Source organism: Protomyctophum parallelum (assembly GCF_964188405.1).
Source record: "Protomyctophum parallelum genome assembly, chromosome: 10".
NCBI lineage: Eukaryota > Metazoa > Chordata > Actinopteri > Myctophiformes > Myctophidae > Protomyctophum > Protomyctophum parallelum.
In genome coordinates, this window is record NC_139704.1 from 5,877,350 (window position 1) to 5,903,918 (window position 26,569).

Genomic DNA, 26,569 nt, shown 5'->3' on the forward strand with positions numbered 1-26,569 from the left:
AGGTAAAGGACCAGAATACAGTGGTGTGGCATGTTACCATATTTACCTTCTGCAGGTAAAGGACCAGAATACAGTGGTGTGGCATGTTACCATATTTACCTTCTGCAGGTAAAGGACCAGGCCTTTCAGCATCCCGTAGAATGACTTCCACCCTCTCTTACCGCGTGGAGCTGGGAGGGAAAGCAAAACAATTAATATATGAAGTATATTCTAGGGAATAGCATGAAATGAGCGAAATAATATTAATATAACAACACCAACAACGACCGACTACGAGTATGACGATGCTAATAATAACAATGATCATATTTTAAAAGGTAGACATACTCCTCTTTCCATCGGGGTCTGCATGGATTTTGCGAACCAGGAAGCCATTTTTATACAGCTCAGCGTCAGCCTGATGGGCGACGCCCACCAGAGGGTTTCCACCACTCACGACCCGCTTCATGGTGTGGGAGGCGGAGTCTGTCCGTACGTCAGTCAACTCTGACAGGGACTTATGGAGCTCCTCGTCGCTACAGGAGGGGAGAGGGGACAAACTTCATGTTGGTTTGTAACATTGGTTAAAGGTTTTATGACATTCATTTTCATTTATTTTTCTTTTTTCTTTTAGGTTTTATGACCTCAATTACACCCAAAAAACCTGAACTTTGAACATTCAGTGGATTTTCTGTGGTCTGAAGTTTTCTTTGGGTTTTTTTGGGCCTTTTGAGCTACAATGAAAACAGGCAACACAGTGAAACAGTGACATCTGCTGGCAAATCCCATTGACATATATGGGATTTGCAGTAAGTGATGTCACTTACTGTCGGCAAATCAGAGCACCTGTTTGAGCCAGAAAACCCCAGATCACAGAAGATTTACTGAATGTTAAAAGTTCATGTTTTTTGGGTGCAATTGAGATTAGAAAACCTAAAAAAAAACAAGAACAATTCCAAAACCTTTTTTTTTACTGTCACAATCCCTTTAAACATCATTGTGTGACACACACACACACACACACACACACACACACACACACACACACACACACACACACACACACACACACACACACACACACACACACACACACACACACACACACACACACACACACACACACACACTTTCTAGCACAAATACATACAATCTGTACTGAATGTATTGCATGTCTTAATGATGAATTGAGTGCAAAGGACGACAATGGAAACAAGCCCCCTGGGGCTTATTGTGTTATCCTTCTTAGCATAACCTTTGACTGCACCACATGTGGTACTATCAATCAATGACATATTCAATCAATGGCTGAGAGGGAGGCAGTGCAGAGAGACAGTATTTGTGCCAGGGAGCTGTTTCAAAAACTATTCCAAAAATGAATATTTTATAAAGTAACAGATCTGCAATAGAGGGTAGAATATGTGGTAGGACTGATTGCTTCTTCTGGGAGTTGTTTTCATAGACCTGCTGGTTGCTTGTTCCTCTCGCAACTCTCTGGCAACACTGTGGGGGGGGGGGTGGGGGGTGGCATTCACTCTTTCTTGTGAGATCCCCTCGATGCCAGTATGATGTGTCACACACACACGCACGCACGCACGCACGCACGCACGCACGCACACCGTATACACTATGTTGCTGTCATCTGTTGCTAAGGAACTAGCTAACCTTCCCAAATCCACAGAGGAGGGGAGGAAAGTAGCAGCACAGAGAGAGAGAGACAAGAGAGAGAGACAAGAAAGAGAGAGACGAGAGAGCTAAAGAGAGGGGGGTGAGATATGAGAGAGAGAGTGAGCCTTAATCAACTGCTCATGTCTGCCAACGCACTATTATTTATCCTAGAATGAGTGGTACAGGTGACAAATAACATCACTCCATCCTGAGTGCACCGCAGCTCTGAGCGTGAATGGTGGGGTTTTACGGTAAATCTCTTATTTTCATAGCTCAGAAGTTTTTTTTAATAAAAAAATAAATGTAGACATTTGTCTTTCATAATGACTAAATAGTCTCAACAGTGTCTGTGTCCCAAATGGTGTCCCAAAGGGGACTTTGGATGAAATCACGGATGAAATCTCCTTTTGCAAGACTTCTGGAAGTACAAACAAAGGCAGATATCTACCAAAAACAAAAACAAAAATTGAGCGATCAAAAGAAGCGATTTTTCACAAAACACACAGATGCGGTTGGACTATGGATGGAGTTATGAATTAGTTTCACCCGTACCACTCGTTCTAGGATGTACTAATATGAGATTAAGGTAAGAGAAAGGATAGTCTGGAATTCTCCTTTAAAGTACAAAGACACATTAGGTAGAGGTTTGGGTTGTGTACTTATTCGTTATTACCTCGTCATGATGTAACCATAGTGCAATTAGTGAAATCGTCTTGCATCGTTAGGCTGTTGATTAGACATTGATAATAATAGCCTGCTCATTGAATACATGTGTGTGCGACTGTGCGTGCATGCTTGCGTGCATGTGTTTGTGACTTTTCTCATAAGATGTGGCGACAGTGTGGCTCAGAGGGCGCCTGGGAACCAGAGGGTTGCCGGTTTGAGCCCTGACACCTTGACAAAGTGTACTTGAGATTTCTCCCTGAAACTTTATTCAAATTCAAATCGATTACATCAAATGTCATTCACTTTTCGGCCAATTAAATCATCGTTATGGGGTGATCAGCCAATCATCAGCCAATGTTTGTGTCCACACAGACCCTCAAAGCTGGGCATAGGAGGCCTCAAAAAAATAACCGACAGAATACTGAGAATAGCAGTTAAGAAGATAGTAAATTCATGCAGCCCTGCCTACGTACAGTATGTGACAATAATGGTCTCTGGCGGGTGGAATCTTCATATGTCCAAAACAGTTACTTTTCAGGATTAAAAATTCAAAAATAGCAAAAGTAGCAGATCTACATGCTCAAAAATGATTGAGCTTGTAGATCTGCTACTGTCGACACATTTGTGTGACTGTAGTCTTAGTGTGATCAAGTAGGCCTAGTAGGGCGTTCATTTACGAACGCAAAAACACAAAAAGTTGAAATACGGAGACGAGAGTTTTCTGCCCGACAGCATGGATATACAGTATGAGTGGGATGGAAGTGTGTGTGTGCACGGACGTACGCACACACGCACGAACAGAGTCCCGAACAAGTTGACCTGTAATTACTGCCAGTATAGGAGATAAGAAACCGGTCTCCATAGCAACAGAGCTTTAAAATTAGGGCGACAGGGTATGGTATGGAGGGCCAGGTCATGAACAGAGCATTGATACACGCACGCACACGCGCACACACACACACACACACACACACACACACACACACACACAGTGTAATCTTCTCACAGGAAGGAACTTACATGGTCCACTGTAGTTTCTCATTCTTAATGGAGCTGTACAGGGCCTGGTGAGAGAGAGAGAGGCACAAGGAAGGGATTAGATTGAATGATTGTGTGTGTGCGTGCGACGTGCGTGCGTGCGTGCGTGTGTGCACTTATATTACTCTACTTATGAGGTCCAAATGTTCCCACTCGTATCATTGGAGAAATAGGACAGAGGATATTGCAAGTGCCCCCAAATAATTGGCAATACAAAATAAGATTTCAATGAAGATATGACATTAATATAAAAACTGTAAGGGCTGAGCCAGAAGGCAAAGCTCTCTGTCAAACCGAGCACTCTTCGTTCCTATGGTGATGAATGAAGTGTGGGTCATGATGACCCAAAGAGAAAGGTCGCGAATACAAGCGGCCAAAATTAGTTTTCTTTGATGGGTGGCTGGCATCTCCCTTAGAGATAAGGTGAGAAGTTGGTGACTGAACTCTAAGGGAGATGACCGAGAGAGACTCGGAGTAGAGTCGCTTGCTTCTTCGCTTGGAAATTCACATTTGGAGGATTCACATTGACTCGGGATCCACCCAGGAGGAAGTTACTATAATATTGCTCTGGAGTGGGAAGTCTGGAGCTCTCTGGTGGAGCTATTGCCCCCCGTGACCAGACTACGGATAAGCGGTTGAAGATGGAGGGATGGATAATGAAAAAAATAAAATAATAATGAAGTATTTTTTTCTTTTAAACAATGCATGCGGCCCACCCATGTGACCATTTGAGTAGTTAAAAACGAATACATAAAAACAACAATAGTAGAAATGGCATTCTAAACATTCAATGTCCTCAAAGTGTAAATGTGTCTGTGTGTGCGCCCGCACGGCACATTGAGTCATTTATTAAAAACAAAAATCAACAGTGTTCAGGGTGGCGAAGTGGTAAAGTGTCTGCCCACCACCCAGCACGCATGTTGGTTCGAATGCATCATTTGTCGAGCTTTGTCGAGTGTCTATACAGGACGCCGGGCAGGGAGGGTGATATTTGTCACTGCACAGTACTCCTACGGGCTGGGGGGGGGGGGGGGGGTGGCACCCTGTGAGCAGGGAGTGTTGAGTGGGAGGAAAGGCGGCTCTACGTCCTCCCGGTGGAGCCTCCTCCTCACTACATCAGCAGTGACGACACAGAAATGTGCGTGGGGAGGAATCAAGTCGCATAACAATCTCAATCTCACCTGCTGTGCTCAATCTGGCTAATGACAAGCCTCTCAGTTGTTGTTTTTTTCTGGAGTCTATCAGGCCAGCGCACTGTGCGATTCAAGTCACAGGCAGTGGCACATTGCCACACAGGCAGACACACTCCACATGCACATTGGAGATTTGAACAGTCAGAATGTTCAAATGTGTTTATGTCCCCCACAGACCTAGTGGAATAATACAATATTTTTGTATATTTTTGTAAATATTGTATTTTTATATACAATTCTTTGGGGCAAAAAAAATAATATATATATTCATCTATCAGTCGACTATACAAATCCTTAGTCGGGGACAGCCCTACTACCTATATGAACCAACACAAAGGACTTCTTTCCGGCTCAACTTGACTTCACCCCCGATGCAATTATACCAACACAGATGCGAAGGTTACTTTGTTCATTCACTAACATGACAGGGACAAAGGAGAGCATTCCACAGCCCCTGAGTCAGTCTGGTCTGTTACAAAAAGCTTCCTGACCAGCGATGTGAAGGGATATTATTTGTAAGAGCCCAACTGACGCCAGAATCCTCCGTCCGATCCGATTTAGAAAGGTCATATATTATAAGTAAAAAATATATATATATCCAATTGAAAAACGTAATATTTGATTACAGTTGCTATATGAGGACATTTGACTTATGAGTAGGGATGGAGCTCGTTAATGTTTATTGATAACGATCACCTTATCGATCAGGCTTATCGAGCTGGGTTCTTATCGAGCATTTTATATGGGAGACATTAAATTCTGAACAGAACCAGTGTCTTTTGCTACAGCCTTCAAATACAGTACTTTTCTAACAGACAGAAGGAAATTGACCTTTTTTTACCAATAAAATAATATTTAATAAACTGTTAACTGGTTAATATATGTAGCGACACTTTAAAAGCGTAATTTGTGTTTACCCGGACAGCGTTGGTTGGGATTTATTTCTTGATCGCCTCTTGATTGTTTAACCCATTCTGACCTGAGATCAGATTCATACGAGGTTTTCCGCCGGACACACACTGGTCTGATGAACCCATTCTGACCTGAGATGAGATTCTAAAAATGTCAGTCGCTCTTCGATTTTTCAAAAATAGCAGACCTACAAGCTCGTATCGCGCCACTCGGTGGCGCGATATGAGCTTGTAGATCTGCTATTTTTAAATAGCTAAAGCATAACATGATGCTGACACCAAAATGGGTGCCCGTTCAGAATGGGTTAAACATGACGGGCCACTATGCCGCTATGAAAGTCCAAAGCTTGTTGATAACGGTTACTCAATAAGCTTATCATCGGATTTCTTCGGGTATCGGTTATCGAGCTACATCCTTACTTATGAAGAAACAAAATGAAAAAAAAAACTAGCAAAAATATAACACACACATGAGCCTTACTGTTTTTTGTTCTGGGGGGGGGGTCCACAACAAAATTAATATAGCACCATAATCGTATTAACCACTCTGTCCAGTCATATGTTGCCTATTCAAAAATAGCAGATCTGCAAGCTCACAGCGTGTCACTTCAATCAGTTTGAGATTTTTTGAAAAATATCGACACTTTCCTTAATACTACATAAATCTTCTCTTCTCGAAGTCCCTGGCACAAACATTTTTAGATGGGAGTCCGTGGCCAACTATATATCAATTTGGGTATTTGATATTAAAAAAGATGTTTGAGAACACTGACATAAAGCATGTTTGGAATGGACATAAATTGCACTCCGTCCTTCAGGCAGTACCAGATTTCAACCAGTAGGTGTCCTACCTGACCTGATGTGAAGAGTAGGCAGACCATAATGGTTAACCACTGCAGCAGCATGTTCGGGTTTACAACTTTCAAAGCTATATTTAAACTAGTTGGATAAACTGTTGGGGTTGCTGTACCTTGTCCTTCTTCTTGCGGGCCTGAGGGTGGTTGTGTCCGTCCTGGGTCTTTCCCAGCAGGTCAGGAAAGGCCAGGGGCTTCAGGGAACGAGAGCGGGGGGTTCTGGGATAGCGGAAGGGGTCAGGGCCCCTGGCCTCCCGCCCGGTGCGCACCGAGCAAAGTGAGCGCGAGCGATTGCGCCCGCCAGAAGAGTGGATGCTGTTGATGCCAATCATTATGACGCAGCCAATGCGGGAGACGAGGGAAGGAACCCAAGAAAAGCTAAGTAAATGTTCCTCCTGTTTTTAGTTTTTTTTTTCTTTGAATGGCTTTGTTTGTTTGCTTGTTTGTTTATGTGGAATAGACACCAAATACTAAGATTAAATGGGGGAAAAAAGATGCAAAAGTTTTTCCAATCGTTTTGGACATAAAATAGAAAATGCGAGAGAGAGAGAGTTAAAGAATATTCCCCCCCCTCCACGTCGCTTCAGGACTCCACTAATCTGTCTTTTAAAATTGATTAATTCAATGAATCGTCCTTCTCGTCTTCTCGATACATCCCCCCAAAAAAAATAAAAAACGATTTGAATAGGCTTCCTTTTTTCCTTAAGAGCACTGAGATGACAATGACAAAAAGAGTATAACATACAACAGCACAACAAGAGATTCAGACACGCATCACAACGCTCCACACAGCACAGAACTTTCAAACCGGCAGAGCGAAGCGGAGACTATCTTTATGACAGACACACAACGTACTGGCCCGGGAAGAAGAGAACCCAGAACAGTCCAACCCAGAGTCAGGGAAGAGAGACCAGACACTCTGGACTTCATCCAAATCCTGTTGTCAGCTTGTATTGTCCGGTGAAAGACACAATCAACTTGGACGCCAAGACAGATTAATAACAGCAGTACCGCTTACTGTACGTGTGTGTGTGTGTGTATGTGTGTGTGGGTTTTGTTTTGTGTGTGTGCGCACGGGTGTCTCTGAAGTGCCGATCTCTAAGCCTACGTCACAAAGAGCCTCAAAACTCTGTATTATTAAACCGCTTGGCAGAAGTCCGGTGTCTGCATTATGGATCCAGCCCTGTTCATTATGGATGAGGGGAAGAACCGGCAAAGGTTTGGGAGCGTGCCCAAAACAAAAAAAAGAAATCAAGCGTGTGTGTGTTTGCTAAAACAGATGAGATTTAACATGTGTGTGTGTGTTGTCACACCGTTGAACTGAGATATCACGCCGATATATAAGCAACACCCGTTTGTCCTTGAGGACGTGTGCGATCATGTACTGTTATTGACTTTGTTTAATGCTGCTGCATGCGTCTACTGTAGCGTGTGATGAGCTGAGTTGGTATTTATTGTACTGGCTGGATCTTCGGATTCTGAGATAAGAGCCAAAACACTTCAAACACTGAATATTCATTGACTCTTCATTCACAGTGTGTGTGTGTGTGTGTGTGTGTGTGTGTGTGTGTGCGCACGCACGTGCACGGATGTGTGTGCCACCGACAATTTGCGGTCAAATCCCTCAAAGTCACAACAGAGCCGCGGCACCGGTCACGTGCACACAAAGCAACAGCTCATGCATGTGTATGTGTTGCAGATTGCATAACGTGTTATGTCGTATTCATATAAGGGTCATTTACACAGGCTGTCCACGTCCGTAAGCACGCCGACCTAGAGGAACGACCAAAACATCAGTTACAAAACATCATCGTAAAAACCGAGCCAAAAATGCACATCCCTCATGTCGGAAACTAAACGGATGCCCCTCAGACAGACAGACAGACAGACAGACAGACAACACAGTCTCAAATGGAGAAATCCCCGAAAGTACGTCACTGCCAGTGCCACCAGCACCACGCCAAAACAACCCCTCGACTACAGATGAAAGAACGTCACTGCCACAACAACCCCTCGACTACAGATGAAGCAATGAATGAAACAACCACTAGATTAGGAGACGGAATTATGAAGTCACAGAGAGGAACGGAGAACGGAGTCTTGTCCTGTTGCTCTCCGTCAGCCCGACGATGAAAGGAACCCCGAAAAACAAACAAACAAAAAAAAACACAACAAAAGAGAAACGAGAGGATCTCCCTTCCTGTCTTATTTATCCTCTCTGTCTGTCCATGGTTTGTCTCTCCTTCCTTACAGTATGACGAGAGGGGGGGAAAAAAAGATTGTTATCTCTCAATCTTCTCCTTCTCTGGTCTGTTGTTTCTGGTCGTCCTCTGTGTGTGCCTCTCCTCCCTCCGACTGCGTGCTTATCACTCTCCCTTTTCACACTGTCTGCCCCCACCACGCCTCTTCCCCCCCATCCTCAAAACTTAACCCGCAGTTTCCCTTCTTCCTTCTCCTTCCTCCTGTGTCCACCCCATGTAGTGAATCAGGTGTGTGTGTGTGTGTGTGTGTGTGTGTGTGTGTGTGTGTGTGTGTGTGTGTGTGTGTGTGTGTGTATGCGTGCGTGTGTGTGTGTTTTCTCCTCTTTTTTCACCTCCCTCAGTAACTGGTGTCTTACAGCCCAGAGCTTCAAAATAATAGTGCGTTGGCAGACATGAACAGTTGATAAGACTCTCTCTCTCTCTCTCATATCTTCTCACCCCCCTCTCTTTAGCTCTCTCTCGTCTCTCTCTCTCTCTCTCTCTCTCTCTCTATGCGCATTTCTCTCTGCAGCTGTGGCCAATGGGCGTGCTTCATCGGAGCTAGGACCTCCCCTGCTCTCCTGTCAGTCAGCCAGGCTCCACACAGCAGGACTGTGGGGCATACAGAAGCCGTGTCATGGACACAGCGTTGGTAAACCTTATATGTCCAAAGAATGTTACGTTTTGGGATTCAAATTCCAAAATAGCAGAGCTATAACCTTGTGTTGTTGTTTCTTTTGCTACTTTTGTGTGACGTATGATGAAGTAGTTAATAGTTATAAATTAATACATTTGAAATTGAGGTGAAATTGGCTAGTAATTCAACCAATTTAAAAACAATTTAAATCAAATAATTGATTAGCTATATAATTATAATAGGACATCGTCTCTGTCCTGGTATTGGACCTTTAGACATTAAAGTGTCTCTGTTAACCCAATCTGACCTGAGATCAGATTCATACGAGGTTTCCACTGGACACACGCTGGTCTGACGAACCCATTCTGACCTGAGATCAGATTCTAAAAATGTCAGTCGTTCTTCGATTTTTTTCAAAAATAGCAGACCTACAAGCTCGTATCGCGCCACTCGGTGGCGCGATATGAGCTTGTAGATCTGCTATTTTTCAATAGCTAAAGCATAACATGATGCCAACACCAAAATGGGTGCCCGGTCAGAATGGGTTAAATGAAACTGCAATCATATTTGTGAATGCAATTGTAATAATAGTATTCTGTATCACCCTGGGCAAGACCTACGCTGAAAAGACTATCAGCGGAAGTTGCGGGATTTTAGCGGAGGTTTCGCCCAAGGAAATGACATTGATGCTTTACAAATCAGTTTACGTTCTCCGCAAATTAAACAAGTGTTGTGATTAGTCGGGAAAATATCGTATCCGGGGGAAATACATCTGAGGAGGATAGCTTCTCTGCCTTACGTTGTGACCAGGCTTTCCTTTTCGCAGATAAGCAAGCCTGGGACAGAGGCTAATTCTGTATAGTGTGCGGCTTGATTCCGATTGGTCAATCAATCACTGACCACGTAACACTGGATGCATATATCACACTCGTGTGAAGTGAGGGGCGCTCTAGTCATCACGCATCATCACATTCCGTGCTCAGCCAATCAAATCATCATATCGCGCCACCGAGTGGCGCGATACGAGCTTGTAGGTCTGCTATTTTTGAAAGATCGAAGAACGACTGACATTTTTTTTAATCTGATCTCAGGTCAGAATGGGTCAATCAGACCAGTGTGTGTCCAGTGGAAACCTCGTATGAATCTGATCTCAGGTCAGAATGGGTTAATGCAAGTGGATGGGAGGAGAAATCCGGTGCCGTCTCTATTCATATATATACTCTAAGGTTACAACGGGTATTTCATAACAGGGTGGGGCGGCTTTCATCATTCACAAGTAGTTCCCAAGTAGACCGTATAAGAATAATACTATGATTCAATCCTATCATTTGAATATTTATTTTACATCATGATGATGATGTACGATGATAAGAGCGCCTTAGTTTCCAACCAATCTGAGAATCCCATCGGCAAATATTGGGGAAAACAGCAACCCTTGTTGTTCCTCTGTCTTGAGAGACAAAATGGAAATAACCCATCCATTCCTTTCTGCCCTCAATTCATTAATCAGTTAATTGCCCAGCTCTAATTCACTGTGTGTGTGTGTGTGTGTGTGTGTGTGTGTGTGTGTGTGTGTGTGTGCGTGTGTGTGTGTGTGCGCATGTGCGTGTGTGAGCATGTGCATGCGAGATAATTAGTCGGATTGTTTAAGTTTGTCCCGAACTGAACCTGAAAGCATACAAAAACAATTGTAGCTACAGTATACACATACACACACACACACACACACGCACACACACACACACACACACACACACACACACACACACACACACACACGCACGCACGCACACATGGTAGAACTGTGTACAGATATATAATCCACTTACATGCTGAATAGTGATTACTGGCGTGGTGTGTGGGATAGAAAAAGGGAAAGTGGGAAAATAGCATGATGCAAATGAGAGTTACGTATACTGTAATAGAGGTGTTGAGGTGAGGTGAGCCCACAGGCTCAGAGCGAACACACAAAGGGAGGCAGCGAGACACACACCAAAACAACAGAGTGGGAGGAGATGATGCTGATAGGAACCGCACGCACACACACACACACACACACACACACACACACACACACACACACACACACACAAACACACACACACACACACACACACGCACACACACACGCATGCACATGCACGCCACGCACACACAGGCCTGACCACAAAAAAAAAAAGTATTCTAAAAAATGACAATTTTCTGAAAGATTTGAGGCACATTTTAACAATTTTTCAAAAATAGCAGACCTACAAGCTCATAGCGCGCTATGAGCTTGTAGGTCTGCTATTTTTCAATAGCTAAATTATAACATAATGTTTAAAACACCAAAAGGGGTTCCCCACTATGATCTTCCTCCGACCCGCCGCTACCATGTGTTAGCTTACTAACTGTGAAACTTCCTTATATTGTTTGACCTTTCATTCTGTTCAATTACATCTTCCTTCGGAAAGGAGATTGTATTGCTTAAGGTCTGAATTCTTCTTTATTGTATTTTATTTTGCTAGTAAGAGCCATTTATCGTAAATATTTGATTATTATTATACGTATCCTATTATAATAAAACGTTGCATTTGATCATGGCTCCCTGTTCCTCCTTCATATGTTGCTCATCTTACCCCTAGACTTACGAGTTTGTAACATAAGACACACACGCACACACACACGCGCACACACACACACACACACACACACACACACACACACACACACACACAGAGTGGTGCTACTCTCCCCCCCCCCCCCCCCCCCCCTCTCTCATTAGCAGGCAACAGTGCAGCACTATCTCTCTCTCTGTTTCTGGCACAACAGCGCCCCCTACTGGCACTAATAAGCATACTGGGTGCTCATAGTCACCTAGGTGGGTTAACGACGTCACATAGGACAGGCGCATAGGTGAACACGGACATTGCTGTTCCTTGGAGTGGTTGCACCACTCAAAAACAACTAAACCATCGTCACGGTTGCATGAGTTCACATCATCATTGTGTCTTTTACAGACCGTTCTGGCCCCAAAGCGCTGGGTGGGACCTTTTGCATAAACCAAAAAGTGGAAGAGCACAATCAGCACAATCACACAAGATAATGTGAATTCACCCGACCCAGACTAAAATTACTGGGAGACCGACTTGCAATATCCTCATGGCCAACAGATGAGCCCGGGCCCACAGGTTGAGAATCTCTGATGTAGCAACAACCTTTTCTTCAGGTGACAGAGGAGACTGTCAACCCACGCAGCACTTGATGACCCTCCATGCTGTGCCTTGCCAGTGTGTGTCTGCTCTGCACGTCAACGTGCCCTTGAGCAAGACACTGTCGTTAACCCATTCTGACCTGAGATCAGATAAAAAAAAATGTCTGTTTGAAAATGACAGTTTTCTGAAAAAGCTATGTTTCTATGTCAGTCGTTCTTCGATTAAAAATAAATAAATAGCAGACCTAGTAGATCTGCTATTTTTCAATAGCTAAAGCATAACATAATGCCAACACCAAAAGGGGTTCCCCGCCCAAAAGGGGTTAACCCATTCTGAACGGGCACCCATTTTCGTGTCAGCATCATGTTATGCTTTAGCTATTGAAAAATAGCAGATCTACAAGCTCATATCGCGCCACCGAGTGGCGCGATACGAGCTTGTAGGTCTGCTATTTTTTGAAAAATCGAAGAACGACTGACATTTTTTTAATCTGATCTCAGGTCAGAATGGGTTAATCAGACCAGTGTGTGTCCAGTGGAAACCTCGTGTGAATCTGATCTCAGGTCAGAATGGGTTAACCCCCTACCTGCCGCCGGATCCACCAGCAGGTCGGTGCCTTGCGATAGTTTCCTCCGCCGTCGCGTCGGTGTGTCATTGTGTGTGCGTGTGAATGTAAATCAATGCACATTGTTAAAGTGCTGTGTATGAAAGGCCCTACAGAGCATATAATGGGTCTATATAACTGTCCTTCCAGACAGACCTGACCCTGCCATGTTATCTCTCACTGTGCTCACGAGGCTGTGAAATGAATATATTTATCAGCTGAATGCTCCCCGAGGAGGCGGCTTTTTGTGTTGCATGGAGTCAAATGAGTGTTTGTCTGAATGTGTGCATGCGTGTGCGCGTGCGTACATGCGTGTGTGTGTGTGTGTGTGTGTGTACCTTTAGTTGATCTTTGGGGAAGTCTTTTCCACTGTTGAGTCCTTCCAGGTTGGAGACAAACTGACTGCAAGACATCCTCTTACCGATGTTCTGGACACATGCACACGCACACGCACACGCACACACACGCACACACACACACACACACACACACACACACACACACACACACACACACACACACACACACACACACACACACACACACACACACAGAGAGCAGCCTCAATTAATATGCTCAGTCAACCTGAGAGATGTAGTCGATTATAATTATTTCCCCATCATGGTCCAATGACAAAAACAATTTAAAAAAAAATATATATATATAAAAATGTAATAAAGATACAAAATATGCTCATGAAACTGATGGATAGTTTGGATGTTCTTTGAGCCTCGACCTTTGCCCTTCCTGGAGGTGTGAGTGGCTGACGTGGAATCGTGGAGACAGAACTTTGCATGTCTCCTAGCGACAGTGGACCGTGGAAACGTCCGTGTCACCAAAAAGTGTGACTTTCAGAAGAAACACGGACTAGCGTAGGATGTGAAACTAAGGCGTGTTAAACCAGTGATTCTCGACCCGTTTTCTTTTTTCATTCTCTTGATAATCAGTGAGCCATATCAACATTAAGCTGAATTATGACTCCACATGATGTAATTGATCAATTAGTTTCAGAGTATGAATGAATGTAGAATTATGCACAGAGTGTAATTTGTATATTGATGTGAGGGAACTCAATTTAACCCATTCTGACCTGAGATCAGATTCATATGAGGTTTCCACTGGACACACACTGGTCTGATTAACCCTTTTTTTTTTTTTTTTTTAAGATATTTTTTTGCGGCTTACGCCTTTTATTGATTTTTGAAGGGACAGACAGTAGGCTGACAGGAAACGGGAGAGAGATGGGGGGATGACATGCAGTAAAGGCCGTGTCGGGTCCGGGAGTCGAACCCGCGGCACACTGCGACTGGATTACCAGTCCGGTGCCCAGACCGTTACGCTACGGCCTGGGCCTGATTAACCCATTCTAACCTGAGATCAGATTCTAAAAATGTCAGTCGTTCTTCGATTTTTCAAAAAATAGCAGACCTACAAGCTCGTATCGCGCCACTCGGTGGCGCGATATGAGCTTGTAGATCTGCTATTTTTCAATAGCTAAAGCATAACATGATGCCAACACCAAAATGGGTGCCCGGTCAGAATGGGTTAAAAGCAAAAACCTGTCTCTCTCTCACACACTTATGATTGGCGGTGACCAACATTGGCACAGGGGAGGGCCCCTGTGCCAATGTTGGCACCCGTGCCTAAGGTTGTCTACCCCGTCCAGGACAGGCTTCAGACGCGCCTCCTCAGGAGACTTGGCTCAGATCTGAACCCATTAGATTTGGCGTTGCGACCGCATGCCCTCGTTGACTTCAACCCCAGGCAGGGTTTGAACCCACAACCTTCCACATGAAAGGCATATGCTCTAACCACTACACTAGGGTGCCCCACCCCCCCCATAAAGTAGGGCATTAATACACGAAGAGTTCGGAGAGCACTTGCCTGGAAAGCCTTGCACGGGGTGAGGAATGTGTGGAAATCAGACATGGGAGAAGACCTTAAGCTGACCTAAGACCTTAGCTGTTCATAGCTACTGTGGAGTCAGTACTGCTGTATGGGGCCGCTGTGTGTTATGTGCTGCCTCCACATGCTCACCCCCAACTCCAGGCTTCAGAGACGCCGGTTGGTCCACAGACGCACATAACTAACGTTTACATAACGGCCTGTCCGATAACACATGGGCTCATTGAGCGAAGGAGAGAGGTCGATCAATTCACTGGTGAAGGTGAACGCTGCAGCGCCGTGGTTGTTGATGACAGTTATTAGCTCTGGGTCAATGAGACGCCCGACACAATAATAAAGAAAATAAATGGCCCAGATCCTGGCCCCTAAATCTAGTGGTTCTCAAACTGTGAGGACTCAGGACACCCAGGAGGTAGCCTGAGGTCCATCTACACTTTTTATAGCATATAGGCAGCTCCCGGCAGGATTGGGGGGGGGGGGGTGTGGGGTCCCCAGATGCCAGTAAACAGTGAAGTGACTTTTAAGACCTTTTATGAAAACTTGTCAAACATTGGCCAGATTATCAAATAATAGAAGAAAGTGCTTGTCAGGGTGGGTGGATGGGTGATCCCCAGTTCAAATATGATTATTTTCTGGGGGTCACGGTCTGAAAAGGTTGAGAACCACTGTTCTAGTGTGTGTGTGTGTGTGTGTGTGTGTGTGTGTGTGTGTCACTCACATGTCCATGCAGGTCTGTGTTGAGAAGCATCAGGGCACAGGTCAGAGTGTGTACACTGTCTGTAGGTCGGACAGACGAGGTGATAGGAGAGAGGGAAGAAAACATTTAGTTATAAGGGAAGAGTGCCTCACAGTGGTATATATTGTTACTACATCAGTTTCACACACGCGCGCGTGTACCTTCGTTATGTATGGTGGTGGGGTTACTTTGGAGGTATCTCTTGGAGAAGTGAGCCAACACTCTCTCTCTCTCCTGAGTCTCTCCCATCAGAGCAAACTCCTTCAGAAACGCCCTGCGGGTGAAAAAAACCCCAAAACCAACCTTCATCTTCAAGTAAACAAAAACTACTACAGGGCATTATTTGACTTTTTTGGGAGGGTGGGCAACATCAGCATAGGCAATTATGCAGTCAATGTGTACCAACTTTTAACCAAGTTCAATATGGTGTTCCTATTTTTGGGGAATGTCATTACAGAATTCTCAGTAGTTTTCAAAAGTTTCTACAAGCCCACAATGCTTCACGATGTGACACATTGTGAGTGCATGAAAAGGCAGATGTGGTAAAAGCAACAAAAAAAAAGAAAGAAATACATACACATACAACTATACGTTTAGTTGTACAGTTTTGAGGCAAAGGCTTGTCAATATCTCATACAGGGGAGACCTTTACTTGTACAGTTTGTGGTAAAAGCTTTGCTCAAACTATATTTTTTCCTGCTTTGATCTCCTTGCCCTTGAACCCCCTTTCTTTTTTTTTCCTTGGAAAAAAAAGACACAATTGGAGCTACAGATGTGCCGTTTGAAAGCTCCACATGTCCTGCCATTGGCGGTTCAGTTGATTGTCAGTGCATTGTTTGTCAGAAACAGAACATCGTCAGTGAGAAAGGGGAGCAGGGCATTTTGCCAAGATGATAATATTATGTTAATTCTATTCAGATTCCCTAGAGTAGATAGAGTTCCTCTGCTGGAAGTGGACACTGCTTTTCAGTAGCAATGCAGTAGAATTAGGAAAGCTAATCAGTGAATAAAACCCTGCAGGGAAAACACGCGTTTTCAGAAAACCTTCAGGAAAAGACCAGGAAAGCGCAAAGAGTTGGAATGGTACATATCATACTGTATGTATGTATGCCCCAAAAACGAATTTCACCCACTTTAACCGTGATGTGACAATAAAGCTGATTATTTAGCTTGGTTAAAATGAATTAAAAAGTTCAGGGTTTTCCCCCCAAAATTGACAGTTTGAATCATTACCACGACCACAAGATGAAGTTCACGCTTACCGTTATTTCAGCTAGGCTGTTGTTCTAATAACCCATTCTGACCGGGCACCCATTTTGGTGTTGGCATCATGTTATGCTTTAGCTATTGAAAAATAGCAGATCTACAAGCTCATATCGCGCCACCGAGTGGCGCGATACGAGCTTGTAGGTCTGCTATTTTTGAAAAAAATCAAAGAACGACTGACATTTTTTAGAATCTGATCTCAGGTCAGAATGGGTTCGTCAGACCAGCGTGTGTCCAGTGGAAACCTCGTATGAATCTGATCTCAGGTCAGAATGGGCTAATAACAGCGGACCGACATAACGGTTCAGGCACAGTAAGGCTGACGTCGCGGGGCATCAATAAAACACTCTGTGAGCCGAGTAAGAAGAAGAAGAAGAAAGAAGCTCTCTCTGGACACGCCGATATGAAAAAAAAGCGCTCCTTCTCTCACGGCACCCTAAAAATGTCACGAGTAAGATGTACAGTACGAACTCAGTGAGTCAGCTATGCATCAGACGGGCCCACGCAGCTGTTTCTCGGTCCAGTAGGTTCAACAGTTTTACGACATTTCAACAGATTGAATATCAGAATTGTCAACGAAACTTTCTGGAAACGGATTTCTGTCAAGCCAAGTTTAGGGCCGAGCGGAAAAAAACCCCCAACGATTGGCCCACACAGTAAACACAGCTACGGTTTAATGCTGTATAGCACCGGTGTTTGCGGCTTCTAAAATACAGGATCTACAAGCTCACAGCCTTGTAGATCGGCTATTTTAGACGTATGACATCAGGCACAACCAAGTATAAATCAAGTCTTGCGTGCACCAGTTTGCAAAAAGACAAGACAGTACCGCTGACTAGTCTAGTGTTGAATGTTGCTCTTTGGTACACGTAAATCAAACAGATTAATGTATGCATCTGATTAGCTGTGGCTGTCCTTAGCGTATGCTCAAAATAAACCAAAGATAAGATGATATGATCCCAGTCACAAAACAAATAAATCCTACAGAAATTTAAATTGAGAATTTCTTGCCCAATTCCATTATAACGTGTGTGTGTGTGTGTGTGTGTGTGTGTGTGTGTGTGTGTGTGTGTGTGTGTGTGTGTGTGTGTGTGTGTGTGTTACCTGAGAGCCTGGTCTAGGGCGAGTCCAGTGAAGTTAAAGTGACTCAGGTATTCCTCTGCTACCATCTGACTGAACTCATTGCTGGAACACACAGGTGAAATCAATCAATCAATGTATCAATACATAGGAAATTAAGGTGAGGTACATGTTATTGATAAGTAACGCGCCGTTCAAAACAAGAGCTGCAAGGTGCCGTAATATGAAATAATTCACATGAATAAAACAGAAACAGTTAAATAGGATAAAAGAATAGACAAAGAAAGACAAAGTGCTTTACAAAACAAGTGAGTTTTAGCAGATTGTTTAAAGACTCAACTGACAGCTTTTTTTTTATCGGCAGGGGAAGCGTATCTGGAGCTGGGTCAACAACTACCATGGCTCTGTCACCGTGCGTTGTAGCAAAATAAAATGTTTTTGTTCTAATCTGTGTTTGTGAAACAGTGTGAAAGAACAGATGGGTGTCCGCAGCCAAAACACACACACACACGCTCACACACGACGCACGCACGCACACGCACACGCTCACGCACACGCACACACACACACAAACGCACACACGCACACACAGAACTCACTTCTTTCCCAGGTGTCTGGCTACGTCAGACTTCTTGAATCCCTCCAGGTGATAGAGACGCTTGGCCAGACGCCGGGCAGCCTGCAGGTCAGCCTTGCTGTTCCCATTGGCCTGGGGGTCACTGCTGCCCCCTAGAGGACAGGACAGGTCAGGTCAGGGTACTGCACGGTACTGTATGTAGCCCAGTAAGACATGAGGCAGATTCTACAAAATGCCAATCCTAAAAGTTGCTTCTATGTCAGTGGTGATCAAACTCTTTTCATGTCAAGGACCCCCAAAATGATATGCATTTGCCCCCCCCCCCCCCCCCCCCCATTCCTAGAATTACAATACGTTCAGTTGTATTTTGACGAAAAGGAATTATTTTAGGTTGGGAGTTGAGCGAGTTGAGCTCCTTTATGTCTTTTTGGTAGGTCGTTCCACATTTTTGGTGGCAGCGTAGCACAATGCTTTTTTTTTACCCATTTATAAGCCGAATTTTGGGGGTGACGACTCAACAAGGTTGTTATGCCCATGTGCGTGACTCACTCTAGAGAAGTAGTTTGACACTGGTCCTCTAAGTATCTTAAAGGACAACTTTAGTTTTTTTCAACCAAGGTTCATGTTTTAGGATGTCATTAAAGAAAGTAAAAGATGAGTGTTCATTTTCTTTCATTTGCTGCTTTCTTTCGTTTTAGGGATTTTAGCTCTTTTTGACAGGGGGGCGGGGGCATTCGAGCATGGGGCTAAATATGTATTTTTTTTACCAAATTTTATGGTGATTTATTTTTTTATTATTTACTATAGTCCTAATAAACCCCAGGAAATTACATCTGGCCACAGCAGATCACAGAATCTACTGAATGTGAAGGTAGCCTACTGGGGGAAGGCTTATACTGTGTGTATAGGCTCAATATGTCAGTTTGTCACATTCAATAGATCCTGTGATATTTTGTGGCCAGATGTAATTTCTTGGGGTTTATTAGGACTATAGTAAATAATAAAATAATAAATCGCCATAATATTTTGTAAAAAAATACATATTTAGCCCCATGCTCGAATTGCCCCCGCCCCACTGTCAGAAACTGCTAAAATCCCTAAAACGAAAGAAAGCAGCAAATGAAAGAAAATTAACCTTGGTTGAAAAAAACTAAAGTTGTCCTTTAAAGACCACTCCCAGCATAATACAGGAATCATTTCACAATAGTGCATGATTTATACTTGGTTGTGCGCCGAAAATAGCCGATCTGACACATTGTGAGCTTGTAGATCGGCTATTTTCAGTGCGCAGCGCAGGCATGCAACTATAAACAGCTCTTAGAGAACACGCAGCAGCAGCAAAAACTCGACAAGAGCACATAAAACGGAATAAAAAAGGGAAATGTTGCGAGTGCAGTTCCACTTTCACGCTGTTGGAAGGTCATCATAAACCTTGTGTGTGTTTTTCAGCTTCCCATTAGAATATCTGGGGAACAGAAAATGTGATCTCAGAGGGTGTGGTGTCAGTCCACAGAAATTCCACTCCAAATGAGAGCCAGCAGCGGCAGCAGCGGCAGCAGCGTGTCGAAGCAGCGTTAAAGTCTTCTCCTCATGTTCAAACTAAAAGCTCTTCAGAACCGCGCAGTAGATCTCAAACCTTTTCACGTCAAACCCCCCCAAATGTAAATGTATTTTGCCACAAACGGAAAGAAGATTCTCAAATTTGTTAAAAAATGTCCCGTCATTTTCAATAATGAAATCCAAAAAAAGCAGATGTACAAGGTTGCAGTGCGGCACGGAGTGACGCGCTGTGAGCTTGTAGATCTGCCATTTCTTTAAAAGCCGATGTATAAATGGATTAATCAGACCAGTGTGTGTCCAGCGGAAACCTCGTATGAATCTGATCCCAGGTCAGAATGGGTTAAGTGGTAAAAAACGATTGTGACGCCATATTAACAGATTACCTGTGGACCCCCTGGTACCCCCCCTGGTACCCCCTCTGGTACCCCCCCTGGTACCCCCTCTCGTACCCCCCCTGGTACCCCCCCTGGTACCCCCCCTGGTACCCCCCCTGGTACCCCCTCTGGTACCCCCAGTTTGCAAATCAAATGAAGTGTATTGTTGGTAGTATCATCATACCTCCTCCGCCCAGGGCCAGTCTCTCAGCCACATCAGCCTGGGGCCACTGCAGCTCAGGGGGCCGGTGGACTGGCTTCTCCCTGGACACACAGACATATGGAGAGATGGATCAGACAAGAGCTAACCGCACACACACACATGCACGCACGCACGCAGGCACGCACGGACACAGATTTTCTGACATTTGCAGACGCTCTTAATCTAGAGCCACTTACTGGAAGCAAGAACAACACAAGGCAATACATCAAATGCATAGAATAGAAATAGTCATCTAGTATCATAAGTAAACCAAGGAACATCATCAGTCTAACAGAAACCTATAAACGCTATTATTTTTAACCTTTATTTTACAAGTGTGAACTGGCCAAGACAAGAGGCAAAATAAGTGACACAGCTCTGCCAGTAACAAAAAAAATACACGACAAAAAACAGGACAGACATACAATGCTCATAAATACAGTACCCACTACCGAAGAAGCTCAAAGGGAGAACAGGAACGTTTAATAACGAAATTATAGGAAGAAGATAATTTGAAGGTGGAGAATTTCCACTATGGGGAACAATGGTGAATATCCCTCATAGTACTGTAAGTGACCTCAATTAGCTGCATATAGCTCACAGATTCCAAAAACCTCTCTCCCTTTGATGATATCTGGAAGTCATCAATATCAGTTCAACCACTTTTCTTAGGCCCTCCAGACTTGGCTGCACTGTACTTGGTGCATTCTTTTTCAATCCACACCAAATCTCTTCACCAAAAACAACAATCTACAAGATCACAACACCGCATTGTGAGCTTGTAGATCTGTTGTTTTGGGTGAATGTTCTCCCCAGAATAGGGATGCAGAATATGCGTTAATGTGGTGACTTATAGTATAAAGTTAATTCCCGACATACTGTGGGCTCTCTTTTTTGTCCATGCTAAACCCCTTATGCCTAAACTTCTTTTCCTTTTTTACTATTTTGAAAAACATTTTTGAATACCGGTAGTTAAAATAGCCAATCTACATTGACATGTTGTGAGCTTGTAGATTGGCTATTTTAACCCATTCTGACCCATTTTGGTGTTGGCATCATGTTATGCTTTAGCTATTGAAAAATAGCAGATCTACAAGCTCATATCGCGCCACCGAGTGGCGCGATACGAGCTTGTAGGTCTGCTATTTTTGAAAAATCGAAGAACGACTGACATTTTTAGAATCTGATCTCAGGTCAGAATGGGTTCGTCAGACCAGCGTGTGTCCAGTGGAAACCTCGTATGAATCTGATCTCAGGTCAGAATGGGTTAACTATTCAAAAATGTTTTTCAAAATAGTAAAACATGGCAAAGAAGTTTAGGGATAAGGGGTTTAGAATGGACGAAAAGAGAGTATCTTAAGGGGAAAGGTCATTTACGTATTCATGTGATGTAATATGAGGCACTCGACCCTAGTGGTAAGAGCGGGGACTGCAGGCGGACCCGTGGAGCTATGACGAGGAAACCCTGTGCATCTGGGGTTTAACATCGAGCGCACCGTTTGCACTTCCGCATTTTGGACACCAAATTTGAAAAAAAAAACAGAGGTAGACTGTTCTTCTTCCGGGTGCTTCAAAACGCCACTGAGCAACTTACACTGAAACGAATAGCGGGGGGGTGGGTGGGGGGGGGGGGGGGGGGTTCAGTCTACTCTATGGGTGCCCTGGGCCAAAAAAAGTTTGAGAAAAACCGCCCTACGGCCCTAACGTACCACCATTTCTTCCAGTGGGTCCACCTCTGGAACACACTTCAACACATCAAACGTAGAACAAACGTAGAAGAACTACAGCCAGACAAACTGAATCCATCATGAAAAATGGACCAGAGGTTTGGCATGTGTCACCATCTAGGGCCATGAGTCTAGCAGGACTCTTTGATGACAGAAAGTGATCAGTGTTTTCTTTTACTAAAAACGGCTTCAAAGTACTAGTTTCACTGGACAAAAATAGGTGAACATTTGCCCAAAAAAAATTCAAACATCTAAATACTGTATAAGCTCTCAACACATCATAGACTGGTGCTTTTTTGCCATTGACTTATAACAAAGTAGGGTTTGACCACTTAAACCATATATACTTAGTTGGCCCAAAAGTCTTGCAGGGCTGTACTTATACTGTCTTGGCTTATTTTCTTTTCTTCTACACCAAATATCTCTGTTGAATATACTTAAGCTTGTAGATCAGCTATTTCTTGCTGAACTTTAGCCCCATGCTTACTTATGCCGGGCACCTACGGACGGCTGCAATTCGAAACGGCCCCCCGTAAAATCTGAATGCCCCCCCCCACCCCTTTTCCCTCGATGTTTATGTTTTTCCCTAGTTTACCTCCCGTTTTTTTGATTATATAGTAGTGTATATTTGGTACGTCTCTAAATGTTCTGATGAATTGAAAAGGCTGGACGCAAATTGTAAGTGTAATGCTTTATGGTGTCGTCCACAGTTAACAGTTTTTGTATGGAGTTGTGCTTAAAATGCACTGTGATCAATCAATCAATCAAGGGTTAGCATTAGCATTATACGGCAGAATTACCACATGTTTTGGCCGGTGGACAACACCGACATTATCGTCACAGCCGGTCGCAGTACTTGCGCAACTCTGCTTGCACAACTAATAATCTAGGTTTCAAAATCGACTCTGACCTAAAGATGGACAAACAGACGAATGAGGTAGTAAGAAAGAGCTTCTTCCAGTTTAGGAGGCTATCTAAGGTTAAATCTCGTCTATCCCGCTCTGTGTTTGAAACTGTAATTCGTGCTTTTATGACATCCCTCCTTGACTACTGTAATGCCCCTGTATATTGGCGTAAAGTAGGTTTCCATCTCTCGACTACAGTTAGTCCAGAACGCCGCTGCTAGGTTACTTACAGGCACACGTAAGCGAGACCACATCAGCCCTGTACTAGCCTCCCTCCACTGGCTTCCTGTGCGATACAGGATTGACTTCAAAGTATTACTCTTTGTCTTTAAGTGTCTAAATGTGTTGGCACCCATTTATTTATCTGAACTGCTGAAACCCTATATGCTCCGACACGGACGCTCAGGTCCTCTGAGCAGCTTCTCCTGGTGGTGCCTAAAACCAGGCTGAAGCTCAGAGGGCTTTTCGATGAAGTTGTGTTTTACTGTAAAGCACTTTGGTACAACGTTGTTGCTTTTAAATAAAGGTGGTATGGTATGGTATGGAAAGTATCAACTCTCAAATATGATTACCAGCTAATTGTTGAAGAGTCTGAATCTTTCTATGATTTTGTTTTTGTTCACAAACTAGGATGATTCCTATGATGCAATAAAAACAGTTTTCCTCTTAGCAGAATGTAAGATCCAGTCATGTTTTTAGTGTTCCGACCATATTTTGAATATTATCGGGATGAGGGAATCGCAATTACGTTGGCCAGGATAACGCACGCACACACATACAGGCACGCACACAGGCACGCAGGGTCGCACACACACAGGCACGCAGGGTCGCGCACACACACACACACACACACGCACAGGCAGGCAGTGGTGCTGCTTTGCGGTTGTTGGTCACAGGGGAAGTTATCTGTCTTGTTCAATGGTGGTCAGCCACTTTCATTCAATTTCTACACACCCAGATCCGCCCAGTCTCTGGCTGCTTCCCCGTGCAACACACTTACTTAACCCCTAAACTGCTCCCATGGGCGCTGCTGCATTACCCACACCAAACCCTATACAGTGCCGTACCTACTGTACTGTAACTAGTACTTAACCCATTTTGACCCGAGATCAGATTCTAAAAATGTCTTCTACATCCTGACAGTTTTCTGAAAAAGCTATGTTTCTATGTCAGTCGTTCTTCGAATTTAAAAGAATAGCAGACCTACAAGCTCGTAGCGCGCCACTCGGTGGCACGCTATGAGCTTGTAGATCTGCTATTTTTCAATAGCTAAAGCATAACATAATGCTAACACCAAAATGGGTTAACAAGTCCAATACCTAAACAGTAACTAACAATTGCCTAACCTAACAGTACAAAGCCAGTACATCTCGGGCAGAAACCACCCGTCTGCATATTATAACTTTTTGTGTATTATTTTTTTCGTGAAATAACCCCCCACTAACAGAGTCACACAAAAGCATCAAAACTACCTTTGAATTTGAAAGTAAGCGCTTTGGACACGAGGTTTTCCGCCCGACAGAGACGATACGCTAGTACCATGCCAACTATACTTTCAGTTATCGGTGCCTAAACCAGCACATACTGTATCTACGACGTGTATAGTTCCAACTGTATCTACGGCGTGTAGTTCCAACGCACCTGTCCAGTGCCGTGTCTTCCTCCATTGCAGTGTGGGTGGTCTGCTCTTATCTGACCTGAAGAGCTGCAGCTCTCTCACAACAACCCCAAAACAACCACATCACAAGAAGTGAAAAAGTTCCTGATGATGATGACCGGCCTCTTAAAACCTCCGCCTACACACAATCCCCATCCACCCCCATGCAGACACAACACACACACACACACGCGCACGCACACACACACACACACACACACTCTTACACACTGGCCTCCGATCAAATCCCATCATCGTTAACTCTCCTACGCAGTCTCTCTCTCTCTCTCCCTCTCCAAAGCGCTCTCCACGGTCTTGTCTAAATAAAGACAATCGTGCAACAGGGAGTGGACTTGTCTGACTCTGCTTGTGAAGAGGAGAAGTGTGTGTGTGTGTGTGTGTGTGTGTGTGTGTGTGTGTGTGTGTGTGTGTGTGTGTGTGTGTGTGTGTGTGTGCGTGCGTGCGTGCGTGCGTGCGTGCAGTTTGGGGCGGGGGGTTCTGCTCAGCTTCCCTCTTCTCTTTTTTACTGTCTCACTTCCCTTTTCTCCTAAATTATTATAAAGGCAAATGCACGCTTTGTTCAACGACAAAAGTGATGTCAAAGTGACAGAGGATTTTTTTTTAAAGCATTGTCACCATGGAGATGCGCGACACTACATTAACGTCCTTGTTTATGTTTTGTTTATATTTTGTAGTTACAGTATGAATGTTCAAAACTCAGATGGTTGTGAGATACAGTACATGTATCTCAGATGGTTGTGAGATACGTGTATCTCACATCTCACATGTTTCTCAGATGGAACTCGTAGTGCGAAGTGTCTTTCGACGCTCAATGCTCAAAACGTAAACAGGCTCAACGCACAGCGGCCAAATTGGAAGGAGATTGGGCCTCTTCCTTACTGTGTGTGTATTTGCTCAGACACTATGATTGAAATTCTCCATTCATTGTCAATGGGAATTTAATGTTTGTGTAGGACAAAGTTGCATATAGGAGAGGGGCTAGCGTACTAGCGCCCCTCAAAAATGTAGGCTCTGTTCCATTCTGGTCAAACAGAGTCACTGCTATTGTGCATGTTAGCTTACTGGAAACCCTCCGCTACACCAGTGGGTCTCAAAGTGTGATCCAAATAGCAGATCTAATAGCAGATCTACAAGCTCATATCGCGCCACAGAGTGTCGCGCTACGAGCTTGTAGGTCTGCTATTTTTGAAAAAAATCGAAGAACGACTGACATTTTTTTAATCTGATCTCAGGTCAGAATGGGTTCATCAGACCAGTGTGTGTCCGGCGGAAACCTCGTATGAATCTGATCTCAGGTCAGAATGGGTTAAGAGTTACGGGGAACTTTAAAAGTTTGAGAACCCACTGACTGTGCTACACAAATGGAACAGAGACTATAACAACAGACGGGCAGGCGAAACATCAAAGGAGGTTTGTTGTTTTGTCCCCGGGGAGCCCGACCGTCACATTTGCATGTTATGTTTATGCATAACATGTTCTCTCCCCGCAAACAACCAGCACGACCAACAGGTGACCTTGGCTTTGAGCCATGCAGGACTTTGCATAGATCTCTAAAGCAGCGTGACTCTCAACCAC

General features: G+C 44.1%; 1 protein-coding gene across 1 annotated transcript in view; it reads right to left on the minus strand.

The window, feature by feature from the left end:
- Positions 1–26,569, minus strand: part of psda (pleckstrin and Sec7 domain containing a) — a gene marked incomplete at its 5' end in the record, with an annotated part of 89,094 nt that overhangs the window by 20,645 nt on the left and 41,880 nt on the right. Inside the window, 9 exons of the mRNA XM_083774293.1 lie at positions 100–170; positions 328–515; positions 3,334–3,377; positions 13,323–13,412; positions 15,608–15,666; positions 15,787–15,899; positions 17,996–18,076; positions 18,571–18,700; positions 20,667–20,746. Coding sequence (XP_083630419.1) covers positions 100–170; positions 328–515; positions 3,334–3,377; positions 13,323–13,412; positions 15,608–15,666; positions 15,787–15,899; positions 17,996–18,076; positions 18,571–18,700; positions 20,667–20,746 — 856 coding nt within the window. The remainder of the gene's footprint in view (positions 1–99; positions 171–327; positions 516–3,333; positions 3,378–13,322; positions 13,413–15,607; positions 15,667–15,786; positions 15,900–17,995; positions 18,077–18,570; positions 18,701–20,666; positions 20,747–26,569) is intronic.